Consider the following 26,237-nt stretch of genomic DNA (forward strand, 5'->3'; position numbering starts at 1 on the left):
CATGAAGCAGAGACTGTTTCCCAGGAGGAAGTGACCCATGTCTGAAGGGGTGCTCTGTTGTCCAATCAGAGGACTGCTGAAGCCTGGCAACGCTACCTGCCCGGGCCTCAACGCTCCTCTCCTCTGACAGGCAACAGAAGAGGAAGGAGGCGTGACCAGGAAAGTCATTATTTGCATCTGAACGTGGCTCTTGACTGTGGTGACGAAGAGGAAACCAGAGGGGGGGGGGGGGAGAGAGGGAGAGGGAGAGGGAGAGAGAGAGAGAGAGAGAGAGAGAGAGATGAACAGAAACACAGAGATAATAAATGTGTGTATCAATATAATTTAGATAAATGATGGAAGAGCAAAGATAGAAGACACAAAGGTGAAATGATTCTATCAACAAGATCAACAATCTGTAGACAACGGAAAATAAAAAGATGCATTTTAAAAGAAACCAAAGTGAACTGTTGTCAATCCATCTAGGTGTTGTGCTATTCAGGCTACTCACCATTAAAATGTCTCTTCAGACCAACAGATGCCATTCCCTGCATTCCTGACCTCTGAGCTCTCTGTAGCAAACCGTCCCCACAGTGTTTCTTTTGGCTACAGTAAATACACTGCACAGAAAACGCTCTGCATCCTTTTGAAGTAGCCTGCATCTCCAGTAAGTGCAAATATGAATGCATTTTTACTTTTTCTATCAATGACACCATGAATCAGCCAATTCTTCACTTTTTCAGATTCACTGCTTTCAGCATTTATTTTCATCTCTCTCGCGCTCGCGCACACGCGCACACACGCACACACGCACGCACACACACTGTAAAACAAACCTAGTCAAATAGCGTTTATTTAATAAAGAAAGAAAAAGAAAAAGGGCACGTCAGCTGAGTAATATGACTTAAATTCTCACTGTGCAGTAAAAAACATCCAAATGTTATATGATGTTGCTGTAGGCAACAACATTAATATCGCATCTGCCAAAATCGTGCCACATACCATCCTCATATTTGTCAAAATGTGACAAAAAAGGTACACAAAGTCATGTTTTCATTGCATCGGGGCAGGTATTTAGGAAAAGCCAAGATTATTTTTCTAAAATTCTCCTTTAAATGATAAATTCTCCTTTATAATTCTAATTGTAATCACAACTATGTGCTCAATTCTCAGCTGGTAGTGAAATCTGCAAAGGTAGAACGTACACACAAAAACCAGTAAGACATCTACTGAAATATAAATAAAGTAAAATTTGAACGCATGAATCAAAGACCTTGTCAGAAATACAAAATGTGTCAGATAACAAAATCCTTGAAGGTCTCCTGTGCACAGTCCTGTTCACAATATTGGCCAGAAAATAATGTCTGCATCTAGTAATTAATGATCTATCACCAGTGATGGTCAATTTTTGACAACAATAGCTTTTTTTTTTTTAAAAATCGTATATTTTTGGCTTTGCTTATACTAAGTGCACTCACCAGATACACTTGTCACAATATACTCTGCACACAGTGTTTGTGTGCTGATGACCATTTATGTACCTTTGCAAAGGAACAAAAGAAAATGGCAACATGCAGAAATAAAAATGTAAGCGTGGACATTACAGAATAGCTGCTTTGGACAAAAAAACAAGCATCTTAGCTACAGCAGGTGAAGGGAACTGAGATGGGAAATGGCCGGAGGCTTGAAGAGACGCCTGCTGATCCTCCTCAGATCTCCTGCAGCAAGTTGGCAGGGAAGAAGCCGAGTTTGCGTCCTGTACTGACCTTCAGGTAGCCATTCACCTCCTCGCCCTTCTTCACCACAATCTGCGGACACATGCGGCAAACACACTTAGAAAGCAATCTGCAATTCAACAATTGAGACTGAAGTGACAGATTTAAAACAAGTGGGAAAACATGTTTGGAGCCGGTGGGAGGACCTGTGTAAATACATCTGAGCAAACAACACAGTAAACTGCAAACTGCAAAGTAACATTGAAGTGACACATCGTCCTCCACCTTCCTGTGACTCTGGTCCATTAGCTTTTTCGTCAGTCGAGAACAGATCAGCTAGAGTTAAGTGTGTCGAGTTCAATTTTCTGGTACAGGTTTGATCCAAAATTACACATCAACTTTAGAATTGTCGACGTTTTTCTGATCACTTTCAAATCTTGATTTGCAGCTTTGTTCAAACTGCTGTGTGTAGAATTAGAAAAGGGTACCATGCGATAGTAAGTACTGATATTAAAGCTGCTAAGTGTAGCAGGCAGGATAGTTTTCATGTTTTCACAAGAGGAAGAAGAATTTACAGGATGTTGAAAATTTAAAGAACTGTGAGGTTTAATAGCAAGGTTGCATCTGTCTTTTCGTGTCAACATGATGCATGCTTGTGTGTGCAGTTTTGCTCAGTGCTTGTGTGTTTATATTATATTTGTATTGCTCTCCTCCTCTGGATCAATAAGGCATGTGGAACTTTAACAGTTGAGGATGTAGACAAGTGGATTATTTAAGGCTTTAATTAAACAAATCAACAAGAATTGATCTTAAAGACTGTGGAAGTACACGTGTGTGTGTGTGTGTGTGTGTGTGTGTGTGTGTGTGTGTGTGTGTGTGTGTGTGTGTGTGCGCGTGTGTTAACCTGGTCTTTCTTCAGAGTGATTTGGCCCATCTCTCTGTTGCCAACGAAGGAGCGCGTCACCTTGTAGACCGTCTCTCCTGCTCGCACTCGGATGATGTAGTTGGCAGGTATGAATCCTGTCCTCTCTCCGATCTTCCCCTGTTGGATCAAAAGTTTGAGTCTTATATAGAGGATGGACTGCGTTTTTTAAACATAAAGTAACTGACAAAAATATTTGGACAAATGACCCATTACACTAACCACCCACTGAGGAAAACAAAGATTCAGAAATATTCTCAGCTCAGTTTTCATCAAAAGATTTTGCAAAACATATAGTGAGAATCGATTACACCAAACCAGCTAAATACTGGACCAATTCCTCAAAGATGGTGTGTATTTAGATGAGGCCATAACTTTCTGTTTCCTAAATCAAACATCCTCTGCACATATGAAATGGAGCATAATTCAACAGCTACAGTGTCTTTTTGTAACAAGCACTTATTGTTCCAACCAGGTTCATGCTGACAATTTCAGCAATTCACAAATTCTTATTTATTCTACTGAACCACAACGAAGAAAAACAGTTCACTGTGAACTTTAAAGTTCAATTTTAAAGAGTTAACAACAGTTCTGTACTTAGTCTTGTGCTTTGCACTTGTTTATCACTGCAGAAATATTGAAAACAACACTCTTAAGCAGCCAACTTGGAAGTTACAGCAGTTGGACTTTCATTCCAGCACATTAAATCTGTGTAATTGTTCTGGCTCAAAAATGATAATCATCTACTGGCACAAGTCCCAGACCAAAGCAAATGATCAAAATCGAATTAATTGATCCTCAAACCATCTGGCTCTTTCATATATTTTGAAGTAGAGACAGGGTTGAAAATCACTGATACAGTGACAAATATGTCATTTAAGAAAACAACTCCAGGACTCACCCTCCACCATTCCTCATTGGAGTCGTCTATCACTGTTATGCGGTCACCAGCACTTAGAAATAAACAGGACATGAATGATTTACGGAGAAATTTAAATATTTGGATATTACATAATGACAAAGGGAAATAAGCTGGGTCCAAATGTAAACAGTTCAAAAGAAAGACTGAATGAGATATTTAAAGAAGTGTTTGGAAAAGATCAGGTAAGGTGTGGAGAGGTACTGACTGCACGTCCAGGTCATCTTTCTCTATGGCCTTGAAGCGATAGAGCGCCAGATAATAGTGAGACTGGCTGAACACGCCGATCTTCCCTGGCTGAAGCTTTTTATTCTAAAAACACAAACATAAAATGCACAATGCTGATTTAAATCATTCATTCAATCGTTTTTCATCATCATCATCATCATCATGTAATTTCTTCATTCTTTTACCTTGTCGTCAGCAGGAGCTTTGTCTCCTCTTTTATCTCCTTCTGTTTTTGCTAGTACATAAATGAGACAAGAAAACAAACAAACAAACAAAGAGAATATGATTCAACCTTTAAATACCACAGCTGGATTTTTTGTCTGGGACCTTTTGACGGTGTTTCTGCTGATGTTAAACATTGTGTGAAGCCAAAAAAAAATAAATAAATAAAAATTAAAAAAACTACAGATGCCAGATCAGCATGTACTCACCTCCTTCACCCCCTTTTTCCTCCTCTTTGGGTTGAGACTCATCTTCTTCCATCATCATCATCATCATCTGCACAATTTAGGAGCCCAGTTGTAACATAATCATCATAACACTTAATATAAGACTTCACAATTGAATTGTGCCTTAAGAATCAACTGAAATCAAACACTAAACTACATTTTACATAAGATAAAAGGAAAAAGGTGACATGTTATAAGAAGAAAGAATCTGTAAAAATCATTTAACTGCAGGAACTGTCAATGATATATACAATATAAATTAAACACTATATGCACAAGTTGCTTTGCACTATATGAGACTGAGATAAATGGCTCATCGGCTCATGCACACTCACGTTCTTCTTGTCCTCTGAGCCTTTTTTACGCTCCTTGTTGGCCATGATCACACCGATCCGCAGTGTCTCAAACACAGGGTCAGTGCGGTTTGACTGTGCTGTCAATCAAACATTATCAGTTAAAAACAGAGACTATGAGAATGCAGGCAAGAAAAAACATGCAGGTTAGCAAACAGCTTTGAAGATCTACTTGTTATTCCTGAATCCTACATTGCTTCTGATTTAATCACTTTTTCTTAACACTGCTACTCAATGTCTGTCATTAAGGACTTTTGTAGGGGCTTTATATGGCTTAAAACCTCTAAGTCTAAAATTATATGATACTCTTTTTAATCAAACAAAAAACTGTGCTTTTTCTTTTTTCTCTAGTTAACTATTGTTGATGTCACATACTTTTTAAACCTACACTATGTTTGAATTATATATTCTGTGTAGATGAGAACAATGCAATGATTTGTGCATTATTAGTTGAAAGAGATTGTGTTTGTTCACAGTTATAACTTAAAAACTCGAAAATACGACCATATTTTAAGACGCATCTATGCATAACTGCAGGTAATTCCAATGGGGTCACTTATTTTTACTGTGCATACTTACAAAAAGGCAGCAGCTGAGAGACTGTGGCATTCTGCTGACTGCTGTACAGAGGAGAACTGTAGGCTCTTCTGAATCCTGGAGGCTAAAAGAGGAGAGGAGGCAGAATGATAGTTTTATAGTATCAGAAAAAATATGGTCTGCAGATTGGCTTTGATCTAACACCGAATGACTGTGGAAGCTCACAATTTTGCCGAAACACCTCTGGAAGTCCACATAGGACTGACACTGGTGGTGGATGCTGGTTTTGCAGTTTTTACATCGCAGTGCAAACTTATTGTTTACTGAAAAGACAGAAAATAAAGCAGAATCACAGGAAACACATTTTGAAGACCACTGAAATCCACTTGCTTTGGCGGGCACAAAGAGAGATAAAAGGAACGTACGAACGATCATGCGTGCGCAGACGTCACAAAACTTCGGTTTCTTGCAGTAGTGGTCCTTGAACTTGTGAGGTCTGTCATTGATTGGTTTAATAGGTTCTGGAGGAGGAGGCTCCTCTTTCTCTTCCTCTTCTACCTCCTCATCATAGATGAAATAGACCTGGAGATGGATGAGGAGGGAGGAGCAGAACATAAACAGATCATACAGTGTACATTGTACATCAGCATGAATTAGCACCTTTTTTTCTGTGTTTCAGCACAGTTAGTTCCAGTGTCCTGCACCACCCACTGCCTGATGGATGGCAGTGATTCTATTAATACTGAACCACTGAGTCATATGTCTCTGTCACATGTTCACACAAATTTTCTCATGCCAGCCAAAGCCAAATTCATGAGTAATGACTTTTTCTGAGTGACTTTTTTGTGTGTATCACATGGAGACACACAAATTAATTTACTGGAGACTTATCCTTACCTTAACCATAAACCTTGCCCTAACCTTAAACTAACCTAAACTTAACTTAAACCCAGCTCTTCCCTCAAAATTTCAATGAATTACATATGACTTAAACCTGTTTACACAGTCCTCACAATGTGACCGTGTAAACAGGTTTAGGTCCCCACAGCGTGAATAACACCACGTAAACACACACACATTCTCAGAGGGACGCCAGACAGACTGATCTGACTCCAACTCCCCATCACTGGCAGGAACGGACATGTCCTGTGGCAGTCAGGCCTGGTAATACCACTGCAGTACCATCCCTCTATTTAGCTGTCAGGGTTCCTAATGTGCCAGTGTGTTGGTCAGCTTACATGTGACCTATTTAGGGTCCACCCAAATACAATGATGAACGGTTACATTAAAAATTATTTAACAACATCCTCTCTTTTCATGCTACGAAAATACTGTAGAGAAACAATGTGAACTTCACATTAAAGTAATAATCCAAATGAGATTTGTTGACAAATCTTCAGAGTTATTTGTCATAAAAAAAAAAATTTAAAAAAAGTGTTCTTATTATCTGAAAACAGCCCCATCATGTTTGACAGATAAAACTTAACTTGTGCTGGATTCTAAAAATCTCACCATGTTGTCCTCCTCTTTCAGCATGTTATCAGGGAGAGGCGGGTTGTCATGAATATCCACGGAGTCCTTGTCATCCAACCTGTCATCGGTGGATTGGAAATGTCACTTTGAGAAGCAAGTGTTAGAACATAAAAAAAAGAAGTTCTCATGTTTGTGGCAGTGCATCAGTTTTATGTTAATAATAAAGTTTGTTTCCTAAAAGATACATAATTTGTCATTTTTTTATTGTGTTTCCACACACACACACACACACACACACACACACATTGAAAACATAATTCAATGTAAACTTTAATAAAGAACAATTCAAAGTATAAGAGGCTTATGACTCTAGTCAAGAAGGGTGAAGAACAGCAGCCTTTGTATTGGGGGGTATTTTGGGGTTAGGGGTTTTTCCATCTGAAGACTGAACTCACGAATCGTAATGAGCCATGGTGTTTGTGTCAGTCAAGGTTTAGTTCCACAGGATACTGGAAGACAGGACCAGCAGGTGTCACTGTAGACAGAAAACAAACCAGCATCACTTATGTTGCTGAAAAAGAGACTTCCTTGACGTGCCCTCTGAAATCCACTTAGGTGTTCAATAATCACACTTCTGTTTGGCCTCCAGTTATAAATGGTGAACAATCAGCAACTTAGATGTGTCTGAATTATACATAAACATTTTTTTCGTATGTTTTTGTCAATATGTTTTGCATTACTTTTGACATCAGTGAATAATGTAGTGCAGTCGACAGATCTTTTCTGCAGAAGCTATTTTTATTTTGAACATAAAAAAGTTAAAACAGGACTCATTTGTAATCTGGTAAATATATATATATATATATATATATATATTGTTATGTCTAACACACCTACATGGGGTTTAGTTCAGTAAAGGGTAAAACATGACCACAGGATGGAAGATCACAAATCTGGATCCACACATGCATAAATATCAACTGACCGTGAAAAGCGAGTTCCAATTCTTCTCAAACGTGATGTGATGTACAGGGACCCTGCAGCTTGAACTGTCTCTGGTCTCTTTCTAGGTTTTTCTACCAGCTTTGTTCTTTGGTCCCTAACATGTCAAACTTTCCAAATGAGGCTCCAACAGGTGGGAGACTTGAGTGACTAATGCCAGTGGGCCAACCCTTGCCCAGCCCTGACTCCATATGTACGTGTGTGTGTGTGTGTGTGTGTGTGCGACTGTGCAATCCATGTGATTGTTTGGGACAGCTGAGCACTTGAAAGGCTATGAGTGCGTCCCAGCTGCTCTGCTTCTGGTTCCTCCCTGCGTGTAATGTTATAATATTATCACACAAACAAACAATTTATTTATAAGACAAAAAACTCAAGGTTTATCTGGACTCACTGGTGGAACAGAACTCTGTTGTCACATGAAGATGAACATTATTTTCAAACAAACACTACGAATGGGCATGCTCATCAAATACAGCATAATATTTCTATATTACTGTATGTATCTATTTGTCCATATCTAAACATATAGCAGTCCAAAATTAGATTCCAGCTGGGAATCTTGGTTGCATATCATTTGGCAGTGTTCAGCATGTGGAATGTGATTGCATCTCCGGTTCGGTTCAGTTCAGTTTATACGGTATAGTGTAAAAATCACATTCATAAATCATTTTAAGGCATTTTACATATTAGGGTCAGGTACTATAGAGAAATCCTAACAAATCCCTCTTGAATTAGCACAGAAAAAAACCCTTTTAATGGAAAACCCTCCAACAGAACCTGGCTAATTATGTGTTGTAGTAAATTAAACTGCCCAACAGTATATAAGAGTTAAAAGTAACCAACTTTTACCTCAGCAAAAAGTCAAAATACTCCGACCACTGGACGTTGTGAGTCAGAGTTTGGAATGTGGACATAAATAGTTCATAAATGTTCAGGGAGGATCTGCAGGGGAACATCAGTTGAAAATGACAAAACAGCTGGCACTAACAGCTGTATTGATTGAAACTGAAGTGTATGTGTGTGCCAAACAGATGGATGACTGAAAACCCAGAAGGGCTTAAATGATCTGCAAAAAATAGGAGTTAAATAAATTAATGCAATCATATAAAGTATGAAAAGTGCTACATGGTAGAGATGAAGCAATAAAAACAAGCAAAGAACAAAGTTAGACTGCAGATATTATTGGATATGCATGAACATAAATCAATCTATAAAAAATGTCTAAAAGGATAAAACATGAGATTGATAACCCATGACAAAACTTTAATCAGCTGCAACCCCAAAACATTAAAGCAGTAATAGCAAGGTCTCTTGAGGTTAAAGAGAACAAACAAGCCACCAGGGGGCCTTCAAATCACCAAATTACAAATGTGAGTTTGTATGATGCATCCTTTGTTAAGGACCTTCACAGCTGGTTGTCACATGAAACGCTTGGATATATTCCCCTGCAATAATGAAGCTGGTATAAAAATTAAGGATAAGAACTTATGGGCTGATTTTCTGACCTTTACTCCATAACGCGTCTGACAAACAATCAGAAAAAAATGTAAATGTCTACATACCTCTCCATGTCAACAGTCTCCTGATGAAGATCACTTGATTGGAAGGAATGAGATTGTTCTCTCAGATCCTGTTTCCAAGGCAAAGACTTAAAAACCTTACCATACTGATCAGAGCTTTATCACTTGTGGAATATCATCATTGAAAGAATACTTCACCATTCAGTATTACACTTTCAAATAAGCAGTAGAATTCCTCTTTAAAATCCACAAAAAGCTACATGGCCTGAGAACAAAACTAAGAATTGTGTCATAGTGCTCAAGGAAACAACTAAGATGTTTTGACATTCTAGACAGTGCCCTCTACCACTGTCATCAAAACACAAATTAGAGAATATGTTAAAGAAGCAGTTTTGATGGCACAATACCTTACTAGATGTTTTTTCTTTGTATATGCAAATACATACTGATACTACAGTATGAGTAGACAGACACAAACTTGTACTACTATCTTTATGAGCAATGCACTGCCTAGCACTTTACAGTAACCTTAGCAATAACAACCAAATGCCTTGAACCATGACACACACACACACACACATTTCTATCCTTATTAGGATACTTATAAATATAAGGAATTATATAAGGAATTCAATAGACCCTAACCATCACAAATAAAAGCCTAAGCCCAACCGTTAGCCTAACCCAAACCTAATTCACACCCTAAAACCAGGTTTTAACCCTCAAACAGGAGACTAAAAAAAGTGACTACCAACTAAATGTCCTAATTTTGCCAAAAGGTCTCCTCACAAACTATTTGGATGCAAAACAAAGGTAGAAACACAAGTGTACACACACAGACACACACACACACACACACACACACACACACAAGTAACAGCCTTTCAGTCAGACAAACCAAATGACACAGATGTTTTGATAGATTTTTTCTTGACTTTTATATTTTTAAAAACAAACAAAAAAATAACAGATTAAATAAACTTTACAGTAGACATATGCAATCATTGTGCACTTTAACTACTTCTTCTGATACGTTCTGCACAGCTGTCAACGAAAAACGCAAACACAATAGGGTGTTGGGGTGGAGCGGGGGGGATATGGGGCAGTTGTGGGAGAGAGGAGAGGACAGAAGAAGTGAGGTAGAGGGAAGTAAAGAGGAAACAAATGTGGGGAGAAAGGGATGAAGAGGGAAGGAATAAAGGATAAAGGAAGGCCTAAACTTTGTCACTCAGGGGAAATAAAGAAAAATCACTGAATATATAGATTTCTTTTATTCCTTACATCACTTATATAAATATATTGAACCCCAAAAAAGAAAAAAAAAAGAAACTTCTGAGAAAAAAAAACAAAAAAAAAAAACAGCGCAATACGGAAACCCACAACAGCAGTAAGGCAAACAGAAAGCAAGAGAGGAGAGAGCTGTGAGAGAGTACGTAAGAGGGATAGGGAGCAGAGAAAGGCAGTAGGCAGAATGAGACATGGCAAGAAAAGAGGTGAGCAGCAGGGGAAAGCAGAGAGAGTGCGCAACTGTGCGTATGAAAATTTATAAATATGTGAGTTTAAGAGGCGACTGGGTGACGAAAGGAGAGAAAGCACTGGCAGATGGAGGAAGGGTTGGAGAGCAGAGGGAGGAGGAAAAGGTCTGACTGAGGTCGACTGTCCAGTGTGTCTTTGTAATGTGCTACGTGACCCTGTTGCCTGCATTTGTGTGTGTGTCTCCTGGTGTGTGTGCGTGTATATATATGTGTGTGTTTGTATAATGACAGCACACATTCCACGGCAACAGTGAAACACATGCTTGCGTGTCTTGTGTGCTCTTCCGATATATAAATACAAAACAAAAACCATGAATAAAAAGAAACAAAATCATATTTGCAACCAAACACCAGTCACCTCATGATTCACACCGTCTTCCCTTTTATACATTTGACACATCATTTTGTATTTTGTCATTTTTTTTTGTTTGTTTTGTCTTTAAATTGTACACCAAGTGCAGTCCCCCTCAGTCCTCTTTCCTTTTCCAGCACTCAACCACGAGTCTCTTTTTCTGTCTCTTACTTTCTTACTTTCCTCCCCCCCTCTTTTCCTTTCACTGAGAACTGGCTCTCTCCAGCACACGCAGGTCATAGTTCTTTTTGGCGGCCCTCAGTTTAAAGAGGCTGGCCCCACTGTTGTTAAGTTTGAAGGAAGCACTCTGAGCAGCCATGGTGCTGGGGAACACTGCCACTACTGTGTACAGGTGAGCTGGGTCGTTGCTGTCACCCTTGATTCCCCCAGGTCCCATACTGGCACCAGGCACAATAGTGGTTCCTGTCCCAGAAGGCCCTGCACCAGGGCAGGGGCCGCAGCCTCCTCGGCCTCCCTGGGGCTCCTTCAGCCACTGGATCTTGGCACCGCAGAGTGACAGCTGGTTGAAGAGCTTTTCAGCCTCTGGACGTGAAATCCCCTCTGGCAGGTCCGTTACCTCGAGTACTCGACTCACCACTGGACAAAGCAAGGAGAGTCAGTCACGTTCACACTGCATCTGTAGAGACCTGAAGCACCTGTTCTAGAAACATGCTCAGTGTGTTTGCTTATCTGAGCTAAAGATTTTGTGCACTGTGCTGTGCTTAGGGGAATCATGGTGTAGCTGGCCCCTAGAGAAAATCCAATTTGGTTTCTTTGCAGCAGCTGCAGAACTCCCTTTGAGCACATGTAACTACTGATAACAACTCAGGGCTTATTTAATGGCGTCTATACAAGATGGAGGCAATAATAAAAAAAAAAATAATAAAAACACCTACTAAGACTGACTAGCCATACACTACGCTTTGCTACCCTCTACTATCTACATCTGTATCAGACTATTTGAGTTGTAATATTCAGCTGCTCACATGAGAACAGAATACTACAAATCGAATATGTCAAACTCTCAGACATTAGCACAAAAAAGTTAGAGCATTTAAAACCATGTATGATAACAAATACACCAGCAGAAAAATTTGTAGATGTCTGTGGTTTGTGATGATCTTTAACTTACCAACATCAGTGGTGCCGAGATCTGTTGATGCTGATTTGAGTGTTTGTTTTTTTCCTCGTGCCCCGTGTTTCATTACTCCTTGGCCCTGAACACAATAACCCAGGGTTATTATCACAATGCAATAACAGGACACCACACTAGATGGGGGTATAAGAGATGGAAGGCACAAACAGTTCAAACATACTGCACACTAGAGGGCACAGGAGAAGTGATGAGGCCTGCAGCAGATGACAGACAGCTCACAGTGTATTATTGGTGCATTTGAAATGTCTTTATTCTCAAAGATTTAAAGTAACTTCCACACAGCCCTCATTTTCTGACTGTGACAAAAAGTTGTGACTGATCCCCAGAGTCACAAACAAATAAATAACTACCAAAAATGATTGCTCTTCCAAATCCCAGGTACATCAAATGGAAGGTTCATATTATATATCTGTCAATATCACAAACTTTATGTGTAACTACTCATACAGAAGCCTGCCACTACTAACCTGATGGGAACTGTAGGAGGACTGGCTGTGCATGAGGGGAGGCGGGCACAGGCTGTACTGGAGAGGCTGCCCCAGCAGAGAGTAGCGCCCGTCACCTAAACAACGTCAATCATAAGTTAAAACCAAAATGAGCAATGCCGAAAATATTTTAATTTGTAGTTTGTACTGCCACAGAACAGACCAGCTCAATCTAATCATAAAACCTTTTTTCTTATCAAATTTCATGATGTCCCAATGACAATACAATCTTTTTCAGAAGAGACCTGGCCAAGAGAACAATACAGTGTTATAACAATGATTAAACAAACATACTGGAGTCAAAAAGGTGATGGATAATTTAATGAGGGTGAACTGGGCATTCACGATTTTATTTCAACACACCTTGAAGAAAGAATCAAAGAATCATCTATACACTTCAATAAAGATGTGTGTCATGGTGGCAGGGATTGCAGGCTGATGCAAGACCCTATTTGTGTGCATGATCATGCATTCCAAACAGCAGGTCTATTTGCAAGTAAAGGTATTATGGCTCTGTGTGCAAGTATAGGTCAAAGGACACGGACAAAGTAAAGCCAGGAGTGGATAAAGGAGGTTTGAGCTAGTAGCACAGCTCCATGTGGCATGTGACCATGTTGTGCAGTTGGCTCAGGGCCAAACGCCACCTGACAAGGTTTAGAGGGTCGCTGTGGAAATGGGTGAAAGAGCATGAACTTGAGCAGGGGCTAAAAACACATAGCTGGACCAGATGTTTATGTTTATTCACTTAGTAGTCCAGTTTTGAATAGCATGGCTCTTATTTTTGGCCATAGCTTCTAATGGAAATATGACAATAGATTTGTGGATAGAGCATCACTACAATAGGTGGAAGCAGACAGTCACCATAAACCTCACTTTAATCCAGTCTATCTAAATGACTTATTTGGAGGTGAAAGGCAAAAGTAAACACAGGAGACACACCAGTTATTAACTCCCCGATTCCAAGGAAAAACATACCTACTATACTTACTCGTTCTGGCAAACTGATTTAATGGATGTCAACAACAGACATTAAAGCCTCACTGAAATAATAATTACTGAATATTTGTTTATTATTTTCTCATTCAACTACAGTTAGTATGGTAAAACTAGCTGACTGACCCGTCATGATCCAGACCAAATGGATGCACAAAGTTGGTGAGGAAAATGTTACATCATAACCATACTTTAAGATAAGACACAGATCATTAAAAAATACTTTTCTTCATGCATCAACGGTAATGCAATGAATGAAAAACATACTAAGCTGATGTGCAGTGCACAGTATTTCAGTGTGTGAGGACAGATTCATGTATTTATGGGAAGTTGCACAGGTGTGACGTGATTGCATTTTCTCTGTATCATTGCCTGTGTTACTGATTAAATTGAGTTATCCCGTTGGATTTTCCTCATTCTTGTCCCCCGTTGTATAGCTGCAAAGTATAACTGCAGGTTTTTTTGCATTGCATGTATAGCTATTATGTTTGATACAACTGCATATTGTACATGAATCTTGGCTTTTCTTGTTCATCGGTACCTTGAGCTGGTCCTCCTGGCCGGGGAAACTGGGAAATGAGGGGTAATGGTCCAAGGCCTGGACAGACGCTGCTGACGCTGCCGGAGGGAGACGGGGTGGGAGACTGAGTAGGGGAGGCCAGGGGACTCGTCAGCTGGGTACTGGCCTAGACCCGATTAAAAAAATAAATGAATAAATAAATAAATCAAATAAAATAAAAATATTGAGACATCTAAACCCCATGTTCCAGCTCAAACTTGCAAATGGTAATTTTATCTATACATGCACCTCATCAAGCACCTTTTACAGTTAAGTAATATAACAGATGACCACTAGAGGGGTAAAATAATAAATGAATGAATGAATGAATGACTGCATGCATTAACATGAAACTGCCACATTAATGCATGAATGGATTACAGTCTGGATTCATGAGGTCCTGTAAACAGGATTACAGCCACTGTGACGAGATCTAAGTGTGTGTGCGTGCGTGTGTGTGTGTGTATACCTGTGGAGTGTTGTCAGATTTGTAGAGTTCTCCTGGCTTGCTGGGTCTCTGCTCTATGCTGTAGTATTTGCATGGGTTCCACTGGACCAGAGGAGGGTTCTGGGAAGGTTGTGGTCCATTGGGGACACTAAGCTGCATGACCATCACCCCAGGCCCAGGAGGGGGTACTCCTGAAGGAGCATACAGAGAGACAGGTACATATAGATAAACAGTTGGTTCATGACTTCTATTAGTGCCTACAGACTTGACAGGTCCCTAGAAAACTGTAAAAGCTTCTGTATAAGCAAATGATACCCTAACTACTTATTTTCATATCTCCTTGCATTAACAATTGCTGGTCAATCGTACCGGTGAAACATTTCATTCATCACAAAAGCTGAGAAAAGTATGAAAAAACCTTCCATTTCAACTGAATTATCAAACTAACAGTTGCTTTTGTTTTGAATTGTTCATTCTGAAGTGTTTTGCAGATGACTTTTTATAGTTACAGTTAGGTTTTCCTAAACATTTTTTTTTATTAAACTCTAAACCCTTGTTTTATCAAGAACAAAGCTAGATATATCAAGATATATCAGATATAGCACAGTGGCAAGTATTAGGGCTAGTGCTGAATAGGTTTTCAACATTTTATGCTTTTCAAGGAAAGCAACTGACTACTCTGAACAAAAATTACATTAGTTCAACTCCAACTCAAAACATTTGAGTTACTTTAAGGCCTGATGCCTAAGAAACTTGAGACCCTTTCTAATGTCTTGTAAACAACCAGTAATATACACTTAGCAAGATGCTTAGTTTCCTTAGAGAATACAATTACCATTGTCTTTTGTATAAACGCTTAAGCTATCAAATGCCAAAAAATGCATTAAAACAGCTAATCCCACCATATAAAATAAGATATTAACATCTATTAAAATCCAAGACCCATTTGAATTGAATTAAGTCGTAGGGCAGGGGAAAATTTGAAAACAGGGTTTGAAATATAACCTTTCTGAAAAACATTTTGTAGCAGTGACTCATCTATTTCTCAAGTTTGGAAACTGAACACTAAAATTACACTTTCAACACATAAACTTACACCTGAATAAATGGTACATACAGATCAGAGATTAAAAGGATGATGTGATCATTTACTTAAGGCCTAACATGAGCACATGGCCTTTGTGATGATGAGGTTTTCCCTGATTTCAATGTTCAGTCTTCAAATGTTACTTTTTTAAGGATATCGACCTACATGTTCACCACGTAAACCCTGTGTGCCTGTGTCTGAACTTTTCCCTGAATACCCTTCACCTGATTCTGTCAAGGACAGTTGCAGTATACTAATATTAGGGTAGGGCTTGCAGGTATAAAGCACACTATGACTTCACAGGTCAGTATTGGTATATACTTGGACAGACAATCTGCCCAGTCTGATCATTATGTTCAGCAGCAGCACTTGACAAATAAAACTAAAACAAACACAGTAGGTGTTGCAACTGGTCTGGCTAGGACATTTTCTCTCAGCTAAAAAAATATATATTCTGCTAATGGCCACTTAACAACCTCTCACCTGAATATTGCTGTTGCAACTGCTGAGGGTTGCAGGGGGATGGCGACTGTGTGATTTGATACTGGTCATTGCTGGGGGGTTGCAGGTAACTGACTGACGGGCTGCAGGACAGGTTCATAAAAAGTAGGAGGAGATAATTACAGGAATACCCACACAAGTATATCACACTTGCACACCACAGAGATTAAATTACAGTTTTATTAACACAGATACAGGAAATTTAAAAACAAATTATTAGTTCCACTCGTGAGAATCTACATAATGCTTTCCTTTAGAAAATGGCAGCAAAGTTCAAGCACTAGCAACTTGGTCATGTAGTCAATTAGATGCAGACTTCACTGACGCTCCCACAAAACTTCACTGCAGCTGGTACTTTAACTACTTCAGTCATCACAGTGCCTGATGTTTATAATTAATGCACAGCATCTGTTTTTACAGAAGGTTGGGTATAATTTGCAATATTTCAATACCATGTTTTGAATATGACATTCATAAATACCTTGTGCTATTCTGCTGTGTGGGTGTGATAACACTGTAGTAGACAGGCATGGGACCCTGGACAGACTGGCTGACTGGTACCATCACCTGCTGCTGGTACTGCTGCTGCACCACCTGCTGATTTTCATTTCCCACAGGCACCTGTGTAAGAATAAAAGGTCAAGAGTAAAAAAGACTATTAAGGATAAAGTAAAACTAACTGGTAGTTCATCTCACTGCTACCAAGGTTAGGAGAAAAAAAATAAAACTAAGAGAGAAGAACCAACACTATATCTGTCAGTGTTACTGCAGTCTTAATTGAAATTTCTAGCTCAGTTTAAATTAAAACCATACCTCAGTTTAAAATAGTATCTGGAAATGAATTTCTTCCTTTTTTTGCACACATAGTGCTACTTTGCTATAGACCAATGTGTAGTCAGATAATATTGGCTTTTTCCTCTTTCTCTTACACTATTACCTAGGCAGAAGTAAATGTTGGCCCATGTACATTTGGCACACTGTCCTTCCATGTTGAATTCCCTTCCTCCAATTCTTAAAATCGCATAGCTGAAGAGCAGTTTATTAGACAGATCTACCCTCTTCTCTTTTGGTTCTTATAACATTATTCAAGTATTATTCCAGTGTTTTACATGATCTTTCACATTTAAACCTTCGCAATCAAAACTAACAGGGTGCGACCTCTGGAAAGATCAGAACAGTGCAAAAGGGTTGAATGAAGCTGATGTAAAACTCTCAGCTGCCTTAAAGTTCTTCTGTAATAAACGCATAAAAACTATGCAATGTCGCTGAACTTTAATCTGGTATGAGGACGTGCATAAATATATTGAACTTTGTCTGACTCTAGAACAAAAAAAAAAAAGAAAGAACATGTTTTAAAGTGTGCACCAGATGGAGCTGTTGAACCTGGTGGGATTAGTCATATGTGGAATGGCTCCAGGCAGGGCTCAACTAAAATTGTAAAACTGTCAGGTTTGGGGGAAATTAAGTCACATTTATGTATCCTTCATAAGTTTAAGCCTACACCTGACTTAAAACCGTCCTTACCTGATAAGAAGGCATTTGTGGGTATTGGACCATTATGCTCTGCATTTGTCCCCCCATGCCTGCCCTCTGAGAATTGAGCAAACCAGGGTTCTGGGGCTGCTGCACACCCATCATGCTCTGGTAGCTCGGCTGCTGGCTCGGCATCATTGTTTGGAGACCTAATGACAACAGACAACAGTTGGAGAAAAAGACTAAGAGGGTGGTGTAGAAAGAGTACAGTACTATAGAAGAGAAAAGTGGAGGAACTCGTAGAAAGGTAACACTAGAAGAACTACTGCCTTTGAGTAGAAATCACTTTAAAGCAGGACAGCAGTAGAATTTACTTACAAACAACACAATAAACACAAAACCAAAACAGTTCAACTTAGGGAGCAGCCTTGGACTGATGCAAGGTTGCATGAGTCATGCAGATTTGGTGGAACTCCGCTATGAACCAGAGTCCATTTAGGTTGTCAACAATATCTATTAGCCTGTCACTGTATAAACACATGGCCAACTTCACAGACCTCAAATGCAAGGGGACAGAAGATAAAGCTGTTAGGGTTTTCCATGAAAAAAGAAAACGTTCTATTTTGGTCTGAGCATATTTGACTTGGCAAAACAATACAAGACCAAGGTTGTTTAAAAATCAACCTTTCACCTGGTAGACTTGACTCTCTAACTTTATGCACTGAATAAAGAACTAAGGCAGAATTTGACAGTACAGCACAGTAGGACTTAAAATGCACTCACCTGATTGTTGTGCGGGCTGAGGCATGGGTTGTGTGCGCTGGGCAGGATAAGACACCTGGTGGGACATGGGCTGGGGCACACGGTACTGCTGGCCTGAGCTGGCATACTGACCAGGAGGGTAGTATGACACCTGTATCTGAAAGGACAAAAAGAGCTGTTTAGAAAGTCATAAACACAGAACCAGGGGGAAAAGAAAACTGAAACTTTGATTAGAAGTCTTTACCCTTTTTTACACATGTGGCAAAGAACCAACACTTTATATTATGGATGCTGTACAGCATCCAGTACTATTACTGAGTACTATTTTTCAATATACTATTTCGAATTTAAATACCAATGCAATGCCCCCTGTTTTTCTTTTTACGTGGAAAATGCCTAAGTACACTTAATTAGAGGTTTAGAAAAGCATCTGCTAAAATGACAATGTAACATAGCCTATTAGTGCTGTTAATCAACTGAATTCCATAATTCCATAATGTGTGTGTGGGCTGGGGGGGGGGGACAATGAACCTTAGACAATAAACCTTGAGAGGCATTATTGTACCAAAACATTTTGTTAGCGTGTGTCCATTTTAGTTTCTGCCAAATAATCAAGTCCATGACCCATGTACATTAATGCAGTTAAATGTTTTCATAAATATTCAGACTTTCAATGCAACTATAGGATAAATTGCATGATGGCACAAAGCGGTGACTAAGAAGTGTGTTAAGACTTCACCATCATAGCTTTGACATTAAACTTATACTTACGGTTTCTTTTTGGCTACATAGGACCAACACGAGATTGACACATTGCATAGAGCTTTTTCTGAAAACAGCTGCTACCAAAAATACCACAACTGACAAATGGCACGAGACCAAACCAAAGGAGCACAGTAATGGACCAGGAAACCAAAACAATGTGCTGAAAGATGCTAAAATTATATTCACAAATGGAGAAGAAGAATATTATTACACTGCTTTAAAATTTGTGCACACATAGGAGCGTTCTGTGGAAAGTGACAGTTCATTATAGTTACAGAGAAATAAGCATCCAAAATTGTAGTTGGAACTTGTATTTCTACCTTGACTAAAAGTAGAGTAAAGAATTTCAAAACAAGACATCAAATGGACAGTGAAAGCTGAACGACAGGAAGATCGATATGCTCTGCCTCCACCTTCATCTGCATACAAGACAGCATTCAGCCATCTAGAGGCTTCAGTGTTGTCAATATGTGCACTCCCGTTACAGTCGACCACCTACACATTCATCATCACAGTTTGAAAGTGCTTCTTCCTTTCCCAGCCAACAGTTTTTATACAAGTACAGAGATCTAAGGCAGGATAATATAGGAAGTTGTGTAGGGTGATAAAAGGCACGAAAACACACAATGTAGATATGTCCAATATAGGAACTACAAAATAAAATGCAAAATGTGAAAACTATAAAAAGACAAAACAGGAGACAAAATAGATTAGTTAAAAAACAGCTAAACAGGTTTTGCAATACAGAAACATATCAAAACAATTTGTAAGATAGAAACAGGTTAAAATATAGTACACATTGGATAATACAAAGCCCAGTAAGCAAGTTCATGTGTGAAACAACATAAAACCCATACCGTTATTAGGTACGGTAAAAATGTGCAACTGACTGTAGTAAATTCTGACTGATTAGATCTAAGTCACTTGGGTCCGGGGATAATGTATTTAGTTATAAAAATTTCTGATGCCTGAATTACTTTATATAAACACAGTACTACTGCCAGTTACTCGCAGAGCATGTTAAATGGCCAGATCAATTTAGTTCTCTGTCCTGGAATAAGATATAATTAACTATTATATGGATTCAAGCAAAGACCTGAGGAAGTGAAGAAAAACTTTGAGTGACAGTGAAAACTTATTGTCACCACTTTTGCAATGCGAAGAATGTGATAGGCTAGCTGACTGACTGAGACTGAGCTTGTGAGTGTGACGCACAATGAGCTGAGTACGAGGGCTAAACTTGCTACTTCACAGGAATCACATTACTGATATGTCATCCTTCATTTTGTATGTTTGCAAAAGAAAATGAATATCTAATCTTTTCACCTGAAGTTAATCTTTTTAATTTGCAATATTTGCATCTTTCATTTTGTACAATTTTTTTGGTAAAATTTTACAGATCATTGTAATAGTTTCCTGGGATGGTCTTTATGATTTGATATACGAGTTACAGGTAAAGTAGAGATAGCTGTTATCTTTACATGATGAAGGGCTTCTATTTTTTTCATTCACTGACTCAGGTTGTGATGTTGGCATTTTTGGTAACTTTGAAGCCAAAGTTAGCAAGTGGCTAAAAACGTATTAAACAGAAATAAATGTACATTATTTAATGTGAATGGAGATAGCTTGAGTCACTGTCAATTAAACCTGTTTTCTGTATTATTTCTAGGAAAACTATCCCTCACTGGGAAACAGTGTGATGTTGCTGCTCTTATGGGTGGTATTTATTTTATAATAGAAACAGCACAAGGAAATAGAGTTCAGAGGTTTCGTTCTGACAGATCTCTTTTTGAGAAATGATCTATTCTGTTGCAGTTGAGTCCTACATTGGAAAACCACAATAGCAATGTGACATTGGTCATTCAGTGTTGCATAAGTAACAAAAAAAAACAAAAAAACAAAGAAAGCAAGTTTGATTTCTCTATCTTTACAAGGTTCAGCAATGTCAACCCTTCTGTTTTTAAATCAACAAATCTTTACATTAACACTAATTAATATGAGGTGTAAAGAACACAAACCACAATCGAAGAAGCAGGAACAGTGTGTTATGAATGAAGATTGCGTTAACGTGTTGGAAATGAATTAAAATTTTAAAAGGTAACATGGCCCATAAACAAAGACTTTTTCACAACTGCATTTGTTAAGATTCTCCCCTTTACAAAATGTTGCGCAGTGAATGCTGTAAAGAACTAGAACTGCTCAAAGAGCAAGCACCCAATTTGTATTCCCTCACAAGTGAGCAATGTTTATTTCACCTATGTAACCATAATGTTACAACACTCTCAGAAATCAGGGACTACAGCTGTATAAGAAATCTGTACTATATCTAATGTCTTACCAATAGCTGACCGATCTGAATAGCCCAAGATTATGAATTTTGTAGAAGGAGAGAATTTTCATCTCTGACACCCACACACTGTCATAATGGACTTCACCTACGGATTTACATTCCTGGAGTAAGTGCTCAAATGTGCCCTCCTGAGGGTACTTCTGAGAAGTTAGGGTTGTTTCTTCAGATTGGCTCAGAATAGGTTTGAGAAGGTCCACAAGCAGTAACAGTAATAATATTTAAATGGAAAAGTCCTCTAATTTCCCTTGACACAAATTTGGATTTATTCAATTTAAACGGTAAGGTCTTGTAAATTGTGTTGTTACTTGTAATATCTTGTAAAACAAGATAAACTCTGCTGTACATGCTTAATAGTAAATGCCAAATAAATTCCATTGACCAGTATTCTGGTGGTTATCTGTGGAGAATGGCATACCTGTTGAGGTGGAGGGGGCTGCATGTAGCCTTGTGGGGGTGGTGGAGCCTGCATAACAGGCTGGGATGGAGGGGGTGGTGGAGGTGGAGGATGTGGGTGTCCAGTGGCGGGCTGGTAGCCAGATGGAGGTGGCAAAGGCTGACCAGTGGTTGCCATGATGTAGCCAGTCTGAGGAGGGGGGTGCTGGGACAGCACTGTGGGAGGAGCCTGATACATAGGGGGAGGCTCAGGGTTCTCACTAGAGCCCTGCCGACTCAGCGTCATCTGGCTGAACTGTGGTGCCAGCTCCTCGCCCTGCAAAGAATGAGAATTAGATCAGTGGAACTGAGGATGGTACCCCTACATCAGCTTTTGATAGAGATGAACAACTTTTGAGCTGTAGTGTTATGTCTAACTCAGGGCTAAGTGACTGAGATTGATCAACAAATGTCACATTCGCAACAGCTTAAGAGCCACTGACACTGACATTTTGGAATGTACCCATCATTCCTTTTAATTGAAGGGGGGATGGCCAAGTTAAATGCGAAGGTCAATATTAATTTAATCTCTTTGCATCCATTACAATGTGTTTAGCAGTGGCAAAATGCGATGACTTGGCAGACTAGGGTTAGAGCAGTTTACACAATTTTACGGAAAAAAAAAACCAAACAAAAAAAACAACAACCTATTTTAAATACATTAATCAACTGTTACGTCACACGGGATCATATAAAAATTAAATTTTTCTCAAAAATTCAATTATAATTTTTTATTCACTTTGGGCACAGTTTTTTTTTTTTTTTTGTCTTGAAGATACTGATTTCGGCAACTGCAGAAGAATTAAACACATTTTTATATTAAATGAAAACACATTCCAAATAAAATACCAAAACAAAGTACCACAAAGCATAGTTGTGCCCTTTAGCATCTTTTGTGACTTCAGTTAAGTTACAGTATACATGCTTTATGACAAATAGTACATGCAGGCAAAATCATTAACATCCCGGAATAATAAACAGGCTATCTTTCCTAACGGTGGCCTGAAAAAAAAAAAAAACCTAACTGGTTTAGACCAGAAAACACAGTTCTTCCATGAGTATATTTATATATATCTTCCATGAGTATATGTATACAATACAACAGTATTGTGAATGAAAGCCATGTAAGCTCCAAGAGTTTTTAGTAGAATACAGCAACAGTATGAAGTGTGAGCATGTCAGTAATGCAGTCTTTAGCTGAATAACTATGAAGAGATGAAGTTTAAAGAGGCATCAGTACCATTGTGTACTGCTGGGGAGGAGAAACTGGCAGGAGAACTTGGGGGCAGGAAGGACTGGAGTAGGAGACAGGCTGAGAGGGCTGCAGAGATGCCACCGGCTACACACACCACCAGAAAATAGGAGGAAATAAAGAGGCAGAGCACAGAAAGAGTGAAGAAAACCAATAAGAGGGAGTGTGTTAGAAGCAGACGTAAGAGGGAATAAACAGAAATGAAGACATGGGAAAGATGTAGGTTAGATTACAGGGGAAAAATTGTTAATGAACAGATGAATAGCAGTGAAAACCACATTTAGTTTCAAAATATTGTACAAGAACAATAAAATATTATACAAGAACAATAAAATACTGTACACAAAATGAAATTACTACAACTTAGAGAGAAATAAGAGAGGGCTGCTATGAGACATGTTATCTCTGTCAAAACATAAGGACCTATTCCTTATTGAAGATCAGATTTCAGCTTAAGATACAAAAGTAATTTAGTAACCAAAATATTAAGTTTTCTATTACAACCAGATTAAATTAGATTTTCACTAAGCTGAAAGTTTTTTGTAACATTTCTTGACATGTTTGGCATAAATGCAGGTAATGGAGATACTTACCTGAGCAATCATATGGTTGCCCATGGGGTGTTGCTGTGGGGTGGGCAGCAAGGCAGTCTGAGGGGGAGCCTGGGGCTGTGGTGGCTGTGGCTGTTGTGATGGACAGGGAAGCAGGCTACGGCTGGACTGGGAGGCTGCAGGTGGAGGACACACATCAGCATTGACCAGGGGCAAGCCTAGTGATGCAAGAAACGACATGATAAAGTAAATAATCTATTATTTATTGTTCTAAAAAACAAATAAACTTCCCTATCAAAACAATCTGGTTATTCAAACCGAGGGGTTATATTACTGTCCCTAAATATTTTTGTGCTATCTACTACTTTAAAATGTAATGTATGTCTACCAGACCACTAGAGGGCAAACTCAACTTAAAATTACAATAAAAATGAAGACTGCCTAATTTATATGTTTTAGGCCTGACAGGCTTGAAAATGATTCCAGGCTGTTTTAACATGCAAGAAATATTTAAACTGGCCCAAAGGTGGATCATAAACAAAAGGCAGAATTGGCCTTTTTTAATGATATTAGGTCCTGTTTTGCCTTCTAAGAGAAAAAGATTCACAGATCAGGACTACCCTTGGATTAATAGTATCATGGAGAAACTTTGCTAACAGATGAGTCGTATGGTTTGTATCTACAAAACACCTTAATTTATGTTATGACATTACACAAAAATGTGAAATGTAGCCTGCTTGACTTTGGCCAACACATTCTGTACACTGCGCATGCTTAATTTAGGTAGGAATAATTGAAATTAGCAATGAGTGAGTGCCAGCCTTTCATTAGCAAGTTAGCTAATAATCTTAACATCATATACTAGAGACATTTAGATTGTTTTTTTTTCTCAACATTTCTCTTTGGTCCTTACCAGAGCGAGAGCCTTTGCAGCTTCCCTGTGAGCCTTTGTTGCTGCCGAGGCTATCCCCCCTAGTAAGGATAGAGATTCCAGAGAAGCTGCTTGCTTTAGTGACGGGTGGCCGGAGGGTGCGGTTGGAGCTGTCTGAGTCAGTGCTGCTCCAAGGCCGTGGCTCCAGGCATTTCATGTCACTGTCTGTGCTGCTTTGTCGACTGCTAGATGCCCGGCTGGAGCTCTCGCGATTCCCTCTAAGAGAAGACAGGATGGAGAGGCAGAAGGGAGAGACAAGGATGAAATGATGTGGATAAAATGGGGATAGACACAAAGGGGAAAATAGGTAAAGTAACAGGAAAGTTAAAGTGAGGAAAGTTAGGAGATAGCAAGGGAGAGATATGTGCAAATAACAGGCCAAAGTTAAAGAGGACAGAGACAAAAATGTGTAAGGGTAGGATGAGGATGCCAAAAAAAAAAAAAAAAAGAAAGATGTGCACATAAGAGAATTTGAGGCACATAGCAATGTTGGTGGAGGCAGAAACATATAGATAGTTAAAGTTAGAATATGATAGAGAGGGGAGGAGAAGCAGAAGAACAGTAAGGTCAGAAACAGGTGGAGAAGAAACTGTTTAACAGGCTTTGGGATGGGGCATTCACCACAAATACATATAGGCAGGTTTAGTAAATCTACAATACAAAAATCAGGCAACAAACCACCAAACAATATTATCTCCAATTTTTAAATGTACAACCACACGCACATTCACACACACAAACATACATACAAACCCATCAACAAAGGAAAATACACATGCTGGCAGAAAAGATGCTCCAAACAATCAACACTGGGGGTGTAAGTGGATATTATAGTGACAACAGATGAGACAAACCATGTATTTAGGACACAAACCATCTAAGACTGGAGAAAACATTCACATAAATGAATTTGCAGAATGAGCGCTTGCATAGTGTACATAACATGTTTTACATGTGACTACAATAAACAGTTACAGATACACATGCAGTTAAAAAATCTTGTAAAATAAACAAACAGAAATGACACAAAAACAAGACACACAAACTTGTAAATAACATATACCTAAAGTAAGGCTGTAAAAGCAGATGTACATCAACACTCAGACTCACACACACTATTTACAAAATAACCACTTTCTAACACTGGTTCACCACTATGACTCTTTAAATTGTATTGCTGTATACACACTCATTGTGTTGTTGTGATGCTGTCACCCTGGATAAGGGTAGCTGCCAAGAAAACCAATGATCATACTGTAAGCGTAACCACCACTCTGGAGAAACCAAGCCAAGTCAGCTGTAAAAACTCTTTTTTTTTTTTTATCCTCTTAGAACTGGAACAGGGATGTGAACAGAATATGTCCATGTTGAGAGAACAAGAGTAAATGAATTAAAAACATGTAAGGCTGATTGTGGCAATCTCCATGACAAGAACAGGGTTGTGGTAAGGGCTGTAAAACCCTAGCGTCAGGCAGTAGTGTTTGAAGGTGGCTGTGGCTGATAAATAT

At 39.0% G+C, this 26,237-nt stretch overlaps 2 protein-coding genes across 13 annotated transcripts in view; both read right to left on the reverse strand.

Annotated features, from left to right (window-relative positions):
- Positions 1-842: 842 nt before the first annotated feature.
- LOC113130658 (SH3 and cysteine-rich domain-containing protein 3) lies at positions 843-7,695 on the reverse strand. The gene is made up of 13 exons (XM_026307449.1): positions 7,561-7,695; positions 7,031-7,110; positions 6,615-6,693; positions 5,528-5,684; positions 5,328-5,425; positions 5,145-5,226; positions 4,548-4,645; positions 4,195-4,261; positions 3,949-3,998; positions 3,744-3,847; positions 3,518-3,569; positions 2,599-2,736; positions 843-1,787 (listed from the first exon to the last, which is right to left on the reverse strand). The coding sequence occupies exons 2-13, from the start codon at positions 7,045-7,047 to the stop codon at positions 1,689-1,691; spliced, it is 1,041 nt and encodes a 346-aa protein (XP_026163234.1). The 5' UTR covers positions 7,048-7,110; positions 7,561-7,695; the 3' UTR covers positions 843-1,688.
- Positions 7,696-10,010: 2,315 nt separating this feature from the next.
- Positions 10,011-26,237, reverse strand: part of r3hdm2 (R3H domain containing 2) — a 45,314-nt gene continuing 29,087 nt past the window's right edge. For 6 of the 12 annotated variants that reach the window (XM_026306894.1, XM_026306901.1, XM_026306896.1 and 3 more), the window contains 13 exons: positions 24,712-24,947; positions 23,841-24,016; positions 23,236-23,334; positions 21,979-22,272; positions 18,470-18,605; positions 17,738-17,895; positions 16,695-16,834; positions 16,196-16,296; positions 14,647-14,816; positions 14,160-14,304; positions 12,608-12,702; positions 12,117-12,201; positions 11,187-11,581 (listed from right to left, as the gene is read on the reverse strand). In XM_026306894.1, the coding sequence (XP_026162679.1) occupies positions 11,187-11,581; positions 12,117-12,201; positions 12,608-12,702; positions 14,160-14,304; positions 14,647-14,816; positions 16,196-16,296; positions 16,695-16,834; positions 17,738-17,895; positions 18,470-18,605; positions 21,979-22,272; positions 23,236-23,334; positions 23,841-24,016; positions 24,712-24,947 (2,230 nt within the window). Of the gene's footprint in view, positions 11,582-12,116; positions 12,202-12,607; positions 12,703-14,159; positions 14,305-14,646; positions 14,817-16,195; positions 16,297-16,694; positions 16,835-17,737; positions 17,896-18,469; positions 18,606-21,978; positions 22,273-23,235; positions 23,335-23,840; positions 24,017-24,711; positions 24,948-26,237 lie in introns of all 12 variants that reach the window. The other 6 variants (XM_026306904.1, XM_026306902.1, XM_026306903.1 and 3 more) reach the window with 3 other exon arrangements.

This window comes from Mastacembelus armatus, chromosome 5 (assembly GCF_900324485.2).
Source record: "Mastacembelus armatus chromosome 5, fMasArm1.2, whole genome shotgun sequence".
NCBI lineage: Eukaryota > Metazoa > Chordata > Actinopteri > Synbranchiformes > Mastacembelidae > Mastacembelus > Mastacembelus armatus.

Excerpts from the sequence above, each read along its gene's own strand:
- LOC113130658 (XM_026307449.1), bottom strand. Across the intron at positions 4,262-4,547 it reads GCTCAGAGGACAAGAAGAAC|ATGATGATGATGATGATGGA; the intron begins GTGAGTGTGCAT and ends TAAATTGTGCAG. Across the intron at positions 3,570-3,743 it reads AAAGATGACCTGGACGTGCA|TGCTGGTGACCGCATAACAG; the intron begins GTCAGTACCTCT and ends TTTATTTCTAAG.